The following is a 14402-nucleotide window of genomic DNA, read 5'->3' on the forward strand; positions in this document are numbered from 1 at the left end:
CCCTGGAGCTCAGGGAACCCTCTAACCTAAGCTTTGAAAAGAGCTCCTGAAGCTAGAAAACCTCGACCCTGCTGACAAGAATATGCTTTTTTCTATCTATAATTTTGAAGAGAAATTTAAGTTAAAGAGGGGAGGAGGGCCCAATTCTTTTTTTATGCACCGGGGCCTTTGCCCACCTAGCTATGCCATTGATTGCCATCCTATAATTTGCAATCCATACTGAAGTATGAAAAAAGAATCGTTCAGGAAGACATCATTATCATTATATAAAATATTTATTACTACACGAGATTCTATACAAAAGATTGTCTATCAACCAACGACGAACTTAGATGAACTAAGTTCGTCGTTGGTTGATATTTTTCAACAAGGAATCCTTTGGGGGTTGTATATAATAGGACGTACTCAAGTAAATTGCTTCCTATATCTTAAGAATAATATGTTGGTGCTATTATTAGGTTTGTTAGATATTTATGAACAGCTCGTTTAACTGAGCAAGCTTAGCGCCAAAACGAAAATGCAATTGTGATTTGTATAAAAGTTCTCAAGGTTTTTGGCGATATAAGGACAAATATTCGAAGTACTAATGTATATTGTCTTGTGTTGTATTATTTTTTTCGTTTATAATTCGTCTCGCGCTCGGCGGTGAAGGAAAACATCGCGAGGTAACCTGCATGTGTCTGATTTCAACGAAATTTTGCCACATGTGTATCCACTAACCAGCATTGGGGCAGCGGGTGCAACATGCTCCAAAACTCCTCAAAGGGAGATGAGGATTTAGCCCAGTAGTGGGAAATTTACAAGTAGTTACTTTTATGTATATTGGCAACGGTGATCATTTACCAATTGCCAGTCTGCTAATCTAAAACATTAACCGCTAATCTATCTTAAAAATAAACGAATTCCTTTGTCATATATTTCTAGCAAACATACGATCGAAATAGAGTGCATAATTTTTAAGTCGGTTAACAATGTGTAATATTGTCAATTACTGTTGACTGTGAAATCTCTCCCGATGCGAACCGTTCATTTAAAGTATCCACGTTTGCAATTCATTAATATAAATCACAACATCCTCAACTATGCCACTGAAAGTTTTAATTAAATTTCGTTTTCTGACTCCATATTTCTCTAGACTGCGTTACTTTACGTCCCATAGGATAATTCTCCGTAGACCGGACGTGTCGTTTCATAATACGCATTACAAAAGTACTGAATTGTTTATAACATAGTATATGTTTGGATCGATGACCTCTATGCTAGGAAAATACTGTGTTATGAAGTTAATTACACCTTCAGCCTATTTTAATAACAGTAGATGTAAAACAAACTATAGATTTACACATTACGTGCGATTCGGTCAATAGCTCTGCTATATTCTGCACTAAAAACAGTTCTTGATTAATCCTCTTAAGATATCAACTCTAGTTTTACTTACAAAGTTCCGATAGCAACTATGTTGACATTTTTAACGAAATTTATACCAATACTGAACATACATAGATAATTCAAAATCTCGACCAATGATATAGTTTCAATTCAAGGTCAAAGTTGTTTATTTCTCGTTGCACCTCCTGTGATTGGACTAGACTAAGTTATAGGTTATCGATAGTACTTAGTAAGGATAATAAATACTTAATATAACTTAAATAATGAGTAAAATTGTCTACGTCTAAATCTCATTGTCTATGATTATTATATTTGTTGTAATAATGAGTATATAGATCAATAGACAACAGACGGCCGAGTCGATGTAGAAAAAGAAGTTCATTAGTTCTATGTTGTCTTGGGTCTGGATGTTTTTGGTACCGTCGTTACTTCTGATTTTCCATAACACAAGTTCTTTAGCTACTTACATTGGGATCGGAGTAATGTATGTGATATTGTCCAATATATATTTTTTATTATATATTAAGTCAGAAGTAATAATAATATACTTACAAATATTTTTTATTCTCGTAAACATCTGATAATCCAAGTACATGCGGATGCTCAATAAGTTTCATAATAGCAATCTCTCGTTCCACCTGAAATTAGATAAGAGAAATATATTAATTCATTATTTCGAATTAGCAATTATGCTAACATCCAATGCAGACAGTATTTAAAAAAAAAAAACCTTTATATACGTAGGCTCTTACAAGCACTTTTGAATCGTAATTTTATAAGATAAATGTTAAGCTATCACCGGTTCCGAATAAAGAGTTTTCAGAACAACTATGTTTGTTCGGAATGCAGATTATGTTGAGAGAAACTGTCATATTAATTCAATTTCCACGATATATTCTACATTAAAAACAATGAACAATAGAAAAATATAAGTTTATTTATTTATTTATAATACAAAACTGTATACATATCATTACAGGACATGATTGTCCTAATTCGTTATTACAGCACGTTTATTAACAAAATTTAAAATAAGTCTACATTATATATGATATAGTCCAAGTGGCTATAGTTGTTTAGATAAAACAATTAAACCGACTTTAAATAATTCAAATGTGTTGCTGTTTTTAAGTAATAACAATATCTGTCTGTCTGTCGCTCTTTCACATCCAAACCAATGAACCGAATTTGAAGAAATTTGGTATGAAGCAAACTCGAACTCCATGGAAGGACATAGGCTAATATTTAATAATAAACATGACAACCAACACCTTAAAACGCGAGCGAGGCCGCAGGCGACAACTAGTAATTTATAAAGTACACACTGACATCAATCTGTATACAAGCGAACTTTATTGCTTTGAATTGAATTGAAATTTATCCGACAACGGCGAAGTTAAAAGCCCCGCGCATCTTCTACACTACAATTATTCTATAACCCAATAAAGAAGACTAATATAATTGATACTTTACAGTTATATCATTGATGAATAGATAAATTATATTATTTTATATCAGCTGAAACCGAAGTATAAACAGTACGTATATATTCTTTTTTTTTAATAAAGGAATAGTAGCAATATCCCTCTTTTAAAGGATTACTATTATTTTCCAATGAACCTCGCGCTAGGAGTCGGGAAGACAATAGCCTAAGGGTTCAGCATCGAACCTGCGACTTTTTATATCGCTAGTCCTAAACCTATTGACGCTTAACTATATAAAGTATAAGAGGTAAGTTACAAGATAAGTTACACTAAAGACTGTTTAAAGTTGTTAATTCTCTTGTTAACAATGCCCCTTCAATCAAGTAATTTAAGCGCTTAATTGGTCTAAAATTACTTGCGCTACCGTCATGCTATTGTCCGCTCGCAAGGGTCAGATATAATGCTTGTGTGTACAAACTTATCAGCTTTCAAACGGGGACCTTTGAACTTATTTTCAGCAATTCAGTTCTAGTCATTAAAAGGAGTGCTAAGTATGATCTTTGGTTTTAACTGAAGTTTTTCTGAATTTCTGGTCGGAATTGATGGAATTGAAATGTAGAAATATACTCTAAATTTAAAACATTTGGGATGGATGATCTAGTATCATTTTGAGGATAAGGTTTAGAGCTTTTTCTTACACGCTTGTCCAATGTTGATGGATGCATGTGGCAAATTTTCTTCCGAGACACGCAGGCAAATTAGAGCCGTGAAAAGTCTGTGTTTTTTATGACAAATATAGGAGCCTGGTGGTAATTGGTTACTACCGCCCATAAACATAAGCGCTGTAAGAAATATTCAAATATTCCTTACGTTGCAACTACACCACCAACGTTGGGAACTAAGAAGTTATGTCCCTAGTGTCTGTACTTACACTGACACGCTTGCACAAAGTCCTGCCACCAAACAGATACGCTTATCTAAGTTTGATCACGCAATCTTCGGTTAAGATTCACGTGTTCTAGCAACTGGACCATTTCTGGTCTTGAAAAATTTGCAAACTATATTGATTCCACCCTTAAGCGGAAGTTATTTTACTCGGTCTTATACGTTTAAAAGAAAAATTGGCTCTCGAAAATTCCGTGAGATATTATTGCCTTTGGACTAAGATCGATCGAATCAGGATCTCAGGTCGGAGTTCAGGTCGAACGGCCAAAGTCTTTCCATTCGACCTGAAGAACATTATTTCCCTTCCATTAAAACGTATTGTCATACCTTCATAAGCACGGATTCACTAAGTTTTTCACGATTGATGATTTTAATCGCCACTTTCTTCCCAGTCACGCAGTGCACGCCGAGCTTAACGAGACCTGTAAACAAATATAAAAAAAGTATATTTTAGCATTGCCATTTAATAAATTGCAATTGTACGATTAAATATTTTGAATATTAAGGCGTATGGTAGGAATTCCTTCTGCAAGACACAGATCGAGATACCTCATCTGAATGACTTATTGTGTTAGACAAAGATTGCCAAGTGACAGAATGGTTTAAAAAAAAAGGAGGCGTATTGCTTGATAAAGGATTATGTTGATGATTTTTTTTTTTTTTTATGTTTTTGGTTGGTGGACGAGCATATGGGCCACCTGATGATAAGTGGTCACCACTGCCCATAGACAAAGGCGTAAGAAATATTAACCATTCCTTACATCACCTATGCGCCACCAACCCTGGGAACTAAGATATTATGTCCCTTGTGCCTGTGATTACACTGATATGATATGATATGATATGATATGATATGATATGATATGATAAGAAAATGTGGATGTGTGTGTTAGTTTCGATTTCCAAACGGGATACGCTATAATTAAATTATTGTATTTAATAATAATCTATGTTACTGAGTGTTGGAAAAGAGTAATTACCGAGTTTCTTGCCGTTTCTTTGCGGTGGAATCAACATTATATTTCATTGAATCTACAGCTTTAAATTTAATATAATCGAGTTAATAAAGTTCGAATAAAGTATATTTGATTTTAAATTTATTATTTCTTTAATTTGGCAAGAACTTGACCTTAAAGTCGTGGCTGCGTTATTTTTGTTTTTTTTTTTTTATTAAAGGCAGACATGTACTTTACTAAATTGATTTTACTAAAATTGAAGTAGAAAAGGATTTTTTCGAAAGAGTAATGAAATGCAAGATAGGCATCAGACGTTTTTAAATCAAGAATCTTCAGCTGGTTTTATGTTTTCAATTTACTTAAAGATCTATATATTTTTTTCTCGCTTATTTATGAATTCAACCAATGAGCTTCCTTCATGAGGCCGAATATATTACAACACGCACAACTTATTTAATCTATGGTTGACAATTTCGTAGCAAGTTTAAAAAAATGCCGTAATTTAGGTAGTTACTACTAAGCTATTGATATTTTAAACTAGAAATTTAATAATCTTGATATTTATAGACAGATTATATTTGTTAAGATTATTTTATGAAAACGGCGACAATTTAACGCGTAGGAGCGTCTACGAGAGTAGAGGGGAAACATACAGGAGAAAAGCCAAATAAACAACATTTGACAGCAAATTGACGCGATATCATTGGCCGAGCTTGATATGATATGATATGATATGATATGATATGATATATATGAATGTTTTGAACGTCGGCGAAAGTGTTGTCGGAATTTTTGGAAGTAAAATTAAAGTGGACATAAGTAGTTAAGGTTTGTATTATAAATTAAGATATATTAATCATAAACTTTTAGTAGTGCACAATATAGCTAATATTGGCAAAGCACATGAAATACGTAAATCTAGGGTTTGTTTATCTTTTTTCCTACTTCCATTGGAATGGCCTATATACGTTATTATAATGTGACAACTCTCTGATATCTCACTGCTCTGCGGTGAGTTTTGAATTCGATCCGAATAGCTCAGTAGTTTCTTTATTTTTAAAAGCATAATTATCTTCAAATATCATCTTACTGACGTGGAATTTAAAGGGTAGAGAGCGTTTAATATGCAATGTCACAAACATTAAAATACAACGTTTCTGATGAAATGGCTTCAATGCTGGTATGCTTGTATTTAGTACCTAGCACCGTTTATTCGTTTCGAATACAGAGTAATGTATGAACAAGAAATAGTCTGAAAAATGGTGCTGGGCAAAGATCTCTTATCTCAAGGATACTTATATTAAATACAAGAAAATGATAATCTCTGTAATGTACTGTATCTTTTGGTTAGTTTTATGTAAATTAATTTAATCCTATTTTATATTATATTAAAAATGTCTCGTATATTAGTGTATCCAGTAGAGATAGTAAAATTCGCTTTGCTAAAAATAAGGAAGAAAAATTATGTGAGATTTTATTTTTATTAAAACTTTTGAACGGAGTTCAACATCTGGATCGAATGATGAGGGAATCGGAAAGTTTGACAGGAAATCATAAATGAAGTTTCGAAGGAAAATAAAATTTCTATGAAGTAGTCAATTCTTAGTAAAAAGGTATTTACTAAGAGTTGTTAAATTAAATTAAGTTTTGTTTATGACTAGTTCCCGATCGTGGCTTTGCCTGTCTGTGATGGTTAGTATTAAGTATTCTATATACTGAAGTGATAACTTCTTATGGGACGGATTGACTTCGTTACGTAACGCGTTACGGCGCCAGTCTGTCTGGCTTCCCTTTCTCTTATGAATGTTCAACTTAGATTAGATTAAAAAAAAATCTGTTTCCCTGACTACGTGTCTGCATTATTTCATGATGCTCAGTTGAGAGGTTAAGACGCGAAGGCGTGACAAATAAACGGTCACTTACACATTTATAATATAAGTTGATTACAATTTATACTTATCCAAATTAATTTATCAATTCACCAGGCGGGTAGTGCGAATGCCCTCCTGACCGTAAATAAGAAATATTATAGAAATAAATTAAGAGCTCTTTTTTTAATAGGTAGGCGCACAAGCAAATTGCTCTCACGGTCAATACCCATAGATAGTGGCGCTTTACCTTGGGAGCTAAGATGTTCTCACTCACCCTTCAAACCGGAAAACAATAATACTAAGTACTGAAGATTGGCTGTTAGATTTTTTTGATGAATCGGTGTTACCTACCCAGACGGGCTGCACAAAGCATCGAAGTATTTTTTTTTATAGTTTCCTACGTTAAGCTAGCTTAAGCTTCTCAGTCAATCTGCAAATTTCAATCTCAGTCTCTATAATATATCCTGTGCAATTTCCTTCATTGAGAATGGCGACCGAGACTCAAATTAATCAGCAATCAAACTTTATCGGTGACAATATTAAGTTTAATATTACTTAGATTAAATAAATTGCAATAAAGTGCAATCACAAGTTACTTGTCGCGATTTCGTACGGGTAAAAGTCATATAAAATAACCCTTTCCATATCCGTTATAAAATATGTATATGTTCCTAATTTTTGCCCTCTACAGTTAGTAATTTTGTCTTAATGTAAATTTTCATCAAGGACTTTAATGGAATTTGTTATTGATTTTTTTTTATAGGTGAAGAAAAAACATCAATCCTAAAAAGAAATGGGAGGTAATATCCTCTCTTAGTAGTGTCCAACTTGTCAGTTTGTAAACATATTAATTTGCGAACTCCATTGACATCGAACCTCATTGCAACAGTTACTAAGTTACCAGCAAGAAGGCTTATGGTACGGTAATGGCTCATTTACTAAACAGGTAGGTTTTTTCGATATAATTTAGAATTTTCTAGAAATGTATTTAATTGATGATTTCATAGTAAATAAAGTAGCCTTTGTCTTTCCTTGGAGTTCAGGTTTGCTTAATACCAAATTTCATCAAATTCGTGTCACTGTTGGGACCGTGAAAGAGCAACAGTTTGACAGATTGACAAACAGACAGACAGAGTTACTTTCGCATTTATAATATTAGTATAGATAATAAAGTGGCACATATCAAATACCACAATAATTAAGCTTTAATTCAGTCCAGCAGTGGGATTCTGTAAGAATTCGCTCCGTATCTCAATTGTTAAATGGTCATAACTGACGTACAGTGATACGCAATTTTGACACGTGTATCGTATAAATTTTATAATTATTATAGTCATTGTCGCATATCAAATTCTAACTACACACTCTTTTTCTGCGGTGAGTTTCGAGTTTCTTCTTATAGAATACCTCTACAGGACAAATTATACTAATTTATAAGAGTTACGTTACGTTCTCTTTATTTCTCTTGAAATTGGAATATCCTTCATAAAATAAACCTCATTTGAATCGAAAGGGCAAATTCCACTAGTTTTTAAACAGCTATTATTTGTTCCCGATTCTATTCCAATCCACGTAACAGCAATTTGTAATGTCCCACTAAGGCCTCCTCTCCCTTCGAGGAGCAGGTTTGGAGCTTTTTCCATCACGCTGCTCCAATACGGATTGTGTGTCCAACACATGTGTTACATGTAGCAGTAGCAGAATTTCGTAGAAATTAGACACATGCCAGTTTCCTCGCGATATTTTCCTTCACCGCCGAGCACGAGACGAATTATAAACACAAATCAAGCACACGAAAATTTAGTGGAACTTGTCTGGGATTGATTTCTGATTGAAATTTGAAAAGGCGTTACAATAAAATTATAAATAAAATTCATTTATAAAGGTCATAGGCCTAATCGTATTGTTTCTTAGAAATTGTACCAAACATCCAAAAAAAGAATCTAAATACTTTCATAAATGACGGACTTCCCAAAAACTAAAACCGAATTCACACCATCGTTCTTTATTTTAATCGGTTAAAATATATACATATTTTTAAATTTGCAACCCATATGTATATATATATATATTCTCCACAATCAGAGCGTGCTGTTTATACCGTTGTTATATAATTTTAATTGTATATATATATATATAATTGTTGGATTGCAAATTGATGTCGAAAAGGCTGAATTGACCAAATATATATTGATGTGAAACGTTTCATTGGCTCTGGTCTAAATTTTTCCCTGAGGGGGACGACGACCGGTATGGCCTTGTACTGCCGTACGCGCTAGGAAGGATTGAGGGAGGAGATCACCTTCACCCCCTGAGATGAGCTCCGCTGAGTATTGGTATAAGACGCTCAGTGGGAGCGTTTTATATCGATACGATCCCGCAGCCTCTCCGATCCGTGTCGAGGACGGCCTAGTGGTTTTAGTACGTAGGAATTCCATATAACCCGCTTTCTCCTAAGGACCCCAGTGCCTTTCTTAAGATTTACATTGCGTGAAAAAAAAATGGTCTAAATTTCTATCTTCTAGGGATCCTGGACTAAAGAGCCAGAGTGAGGAAGTCACCCCTTATTCTCTTTTGAGAATGACAATGCCCATCTTCATTCGTTGGTGACTCACGTCATTTCATCATGAGCTAATATTACAATAATTTTTATTTCAGTATTATTTTAGTACTAATATCAAGAGTGATCGGTATACCAGTGACGGAATATTCAGCTGATCTCCAAGCAATGCCTCCAGGTTTCTCGTTTCTCCCCTTGAATGATAGAAAGACGGTTAACGGAAATTCATTTATCAGTAAGTATTAATAAGTATTAATTGTATTCTTATTTGGGTTAAATTCGTTTATTTATACTTTAGTGAATACAGATGCCGAGATGGCCCAGTGTTTAGAACGCGTGCATCTTAACCGATGATTTCGGGTTCAAACCCAGGCAGGCACCACTGAATTTTCATGTGCTTAATTTGTGTTTATAATTCATCTCGTGCTCGGCGGTGAAGGAAAACATCGTGAGGAAACCTGCATGTGTCTAATTTCAACGAAATTCTGCCACATGTGTATTCCACCAACCCGCATTGGAGCAGCGTGGTGGAATATGCTCCATACCTTCTCCTCAACGGGAGACGAGGCCTTAGCCCAGCAGTGGGAAATTTACAGGCTGATTATGTATGTTTTATGTAGTGAATACAAGAGAATGGTACGGAAAATGCTTAGAATTATCTAACGGACTATCTTATTGCTAATTTCTTCCAAATGTTCCGCATTAAAATGCCTCAATTGGTAATGATTTTCTAACACAATATTAAATAATAATGTATAGATCTGTTAACTCACGAATGCGCGCGCCTCCACGTTCAATTCTTATTGACGTTCGTGCTCAAATTGTTTTAGTGTGCGTGAGATGACTAATGTAAGAATAAATATGGTAAAATAATACAAATTAGATTATTGAAGTGATAACTTTTTATGGGAGCGTAAACCGTTTCGTTACGTAACGCGTTACGGCACCAGTCTGTCTGGCTTCCCTTTCTCTTATGAAATTATTATTATTATTTCTTTCTTTTTCTATTGTTCTTTACTTTTTTTTTTAACCGCTTCGTTACGTAACGCGTTACGGCACCTGTCTGTTTTGCGATAGGCAGGTGTTTTCTGTCTCACTCTAACACACAGCGCTAGTTGTATTTCGGACAGACGTTTTTTTTTTTAAATTAATCACTTCTGTCGACCGTCCCGAGACGCACACGTTTTTATATTTGTTAATGCCCGACACGAGCGATACTCACTCACACATGGAGAGGCACTCTATCGTGAGTGAATAGATCTAGAATATTATTAGTTTTAACATAACGGCTGTTAAGTAAGACACTCATCTCTCTCTATCATAATTGATTTAACATTCGGAAGAATAAGACAGCATTGTTTACCTAAGCAACGTTTATAGGTAAAACAAAAAATGTTCCATTAAAAAAAAAAGTTAAAATAATACAGGATTCATAAATATGTCGTATTGTTATCTATAATTCATCTCCTAATATCTACATACATATGTGTGGTAACTGTGTAAGGGGTGAGTTAACAGCTGTAATTATAACCACAAGAGACATAACTACGTTAATCCCAAAATTGGGGGATGTTTAATGTCTTCGTGTAGAGATGAAAGTTACAATCAAACGACATTTGTACGTTTGCCAACTTGCTTGAATAAAAAAAAAACATTATTTAAACATTTTATTTTAAGGTTGGCATTGGACAGATAAAATAATATACGCGTGTATTCCATTTAAATGTAACAGATTGAAATATAATTGAATTTCATGATTTTAAGTGGCGTTAATTTTTTTATTCGACAGTTGACAAGCGCGCCAGAGATATATTTAAATAAATATATTTTATATCTACTCATATTATAAATGCATAAGTAACTCTGTCTGCCGATAGGAGAGATTTGTTTTGTTGCAGCCTGGTTGAGCTCACAAAGATAGCCATTTGGACTATACCCTATATAACGTAGTAACTTATTAGAAATATTGTTATTAAATAAAATTATCGAATTATGGAGGACAACCGTTTCCTGATTTTTTATTTTTTGAATTGACCCCCTAAATCTGTATATACTGGTGGTAGGCGTTTGTGCAAGCTCGTCTGGGTAGTAACCACCCACTCATCAGATATTCTACCGACAAATAACAGTACTCTATATTGTTGTGTTTCGGTTAGAAGGGTGAGTGAGCCAGTGTAATCACAGGCACAAGGGATATAACTTAGTTCCCAAGGTTGGTGGCGCAATGGTGATGTAAGGAGTGGTTAATATTTCTTACAGCGCCTTTGTCTATGGGCTGTGGTGACCACTTACCATCAGGTGGCCCATATATGCTCGTCCGCCAACAAATGCCATAAAAAAATTCTTTGGCCCTTATCCCAATTTTACTTAGGGTCGGCGTAGTATGTCTTCTTCTTCCATACTTCTCTGTCTGACGTCATCTCACAAGTAACATTCTTTCCAACCAAATCGTCTTTCACACAATCCATCCATCGTTTCTTTGATCGTCCCCTACCTCTATATCCATTTACGTCCATGCTCAAGACCTTCCTCACAACATGTTCCACATTCCTCAGCATAACATGCCCATACCATGACATCCGGCTACCACATAGCAACCCTTGTCCATTTCCCACAGGGGCCGGGTGCTGTCCTGCGCGTCAAGGTTTGATATTGTATGTTAATTTACTGTGATAAGTTTTCGCAAAAGTTCTCGGCGGTCACACATTGGACAACTAGTTACTTGTAACTACAAACAATTTTTTTTATTCGTCTATTTTAATTCTTTGAATTTGATAGGCAGGATTTTCTATCATGATGATATTTATTATATACATTGAATACAAAATTGTTATGTAATATAAGCGAACCACATAAATTAAGCTCTCTAGCTTGCCGAGCAAAAGCTCCGTCGGTAAAAATAGCAATTTTAAAAAGTAAAGCGAAACACTCAAGTCGTTTTTAAGTATTTCGCGCAACTAAGTAGACTTTTACTTTGAGCTATTTCACGTTTAAGTCTGCAATATAATATGATAGTTTAAGCTAAACGTCGAAGCTGCCTGTCCGTGAAATTACATTGGTATATGTAAAATATACAGTTTTTACTAAAACATAATGTATATCGTAATAAACTATTCAATATATTTGGATGAAACTCAATAATATGATCGATCATCCCTTTTGTCTCATTACTTACGATAGACCCGATCAAAATCTATCCACAATATATCCTTAAAAAATAATTATATTTTAGTCGACAATATATATCCGCAAAGTTCACATAATCCAGCTATTTCCAACTCGCCAGCTCCTGAATCTAGAAAACCTCGACCCTGCTCACAAGGTTTTTTTTCCCTATCTATAATTTTGAAGGGCAATATGAGCTAAAGAGGGGATGGAAATCTAGCTACGCCACTGGATCTCAGTAGAATTACAATTCACTATCAAGCGTTCAAAAAATGCTATCATAATGAAGATCTTCTAAATATTGTTTTTTTAATTCGGTAACAGTTTAGTTGTTATTCAACGCCGTTACAAGAATAAACCTTTGAAATAGAAGTGCTTGAAGAGCCCTTCACGTTATCTAGTGTCGCGATGAAAGGTATTGAAATAAATATTTGCAGAGTTTCACAAAGGAAATTTATCAAGCGCTGGATATTCTCGTAAGAGGATTTCCTTGAAAAGCAATCAGGTTAGTTTGCTTTGACGTTTTAAACTTGGCTGCGCTTGCTGGAAATGACGTTACACAAAACGCAATGTTTTTAAATTAAACAGGTTTTTTTTGCTCGAAGACAAAAACAAATGAGGCGGCTGTTGACAGTCATATCCTACCCATTTGTTTTGTAAAGTTAAATTGTCTATGGAAGTGTCTTAATATATTTGGATGACAATATACTACCGATAGTATACTTCTTGCTAGGCAGTACGCTAGAGGGCTAGAGGACTGTGGAAGGGTATGTGCAAAATGTCCATAAAATAACATATAGGCATAAAGTTTTAAGATATTTGTCTAATGTTTGTTTGTTTAAAAATGAACAACATAATTGGTACCCAGACTGGGTAATCCTGTACCTTGGGTATTGATTTAAGAGATATTTTCAATCATTCCTCCGGTCCGCATGGTCGAAATAGAATGGAAGTTCAACTACGATTCATAAATGAAATACCAATAGTTTTCGTGTTTAGCAGCCGAAATCCATGTGCAACGTAGGTCGTACCTGTTAGGATTATATCGTAGCAAAATTGTCTATGTCTAAATTTCATTGTCTTTGATATTAACTAATACTAAGAACTCAATAGTTATTGTTATGCAGTACCTAAACATTCTTGCATAAAGTCTAAGTCCACTTCTGTCGTTGTTATATTAATTTCATTCTCTTATTATTTTTAAAGGCACTCCTACACCAAGCTTAAACTGTCTTTGTAACATCTTATGATTCGTTCTACCGTGAAACAGTAATAGTTGCCGCATTTAATTCGCTCTAGTAAGTTTATTTTTAATTGTGAGAAAAAGTTGGAAAAGTATTTACTGTTTTTATCTCAGATACATTATTATTTATATTTTATATTATTGTACGTGTCTAACTCTTACGCCGAGCCGAGATGGCCCAGTGGTTAGAACGCGTGCATCTTAACCGATGATTTCGGGTTCAAACCCAGGCAGGCACCACTGAATTTACATGTGCTTAATTTGTTTATAATTCATCTCGTGCTCGGCGGTGAAGGAAAACATCGTGAGGAAACCTGCATGTGTCTTATTTCAACGAAATTCTGCCACATGTGTATTCCACCAACCCGCATTGGAGCAGCGTGGTGGAATATGCTCCATACCTTCTCCTCAACGGGAGAGGAGGCCTTAGCCCAGCAGTGGGAAATTTACAGGCTGATTATGTTTATGTTATTATGTAACTCTGACTTATGTGTCATAATTAACACACAAAAATATGTTACAACATACCAAAAACTTCACGAATTCAAATATACCAAAATTTTAGTGATGAGAATTGTATGTTTTGGACAAAACTTCAAAAAATCATATTGCATTTTCAACTTCATCTTATAGAACTAATTGTGCTCGCGACTTTGTGCGCATTTGATATTAACGAAAAATATATTGTTGTAGCCCAAGTTACTCCTAATTACAGCTTTCAGCCAGTGAAAGCCCCGTCAAAATCGGTTCTGCCGTTCCAGAGATTAGCCGGAACAAACAGATAGACAAAAATTGGAATAATATGTTGTTTGGGTATATGTATATATATACATACGCATTCAGAAAAAG

General features: G+C 34.6%; 1 protein-coding gene across 1 annotated transcript in view; it reads right to left on the reverse strand.

Annotated features, from left to right (window-relative positions):
* Nucleotides 1-14402, reverse strand: part of LOC113391685 (serine/threonine-protein kinase BRSK2) — a 49387-nt gene that overhangs the window by 21234 nt on the left and 13751 nt on the right. Inside the window, exons 3-4 of the mRNA XM_026627735.2 lie at nt 4086-4180; nt 1942-2027 (exon numbers count right to left, since the gene is read on the reverse strand). Coding sequence (XP_026483520.1) covers nt 1942-2027; nt 4086-4180 — 181 coding nt within the window. The remainder of the gene's footprint in view (nt 1-1941; nt 2028-4085; nt 4181-14402) is intronic.

This window comes from Vanessa tameamea, chromosome 30 (genome assembly GCF_037043105.1).
Source record: "Vanessa tameamea isolate UH-Manoa-2023 chromosome 30, ilVanTame1 primary haplotype, whole genome shotgun sequence".
NCBI classification, from domain to species: domain Eukaryota; kingdom Metazoa; phylum Arthropoda; class Insecta; order Lepidoptera; family Nymphalidae; genus Vanessa; species Vanessa tameamea.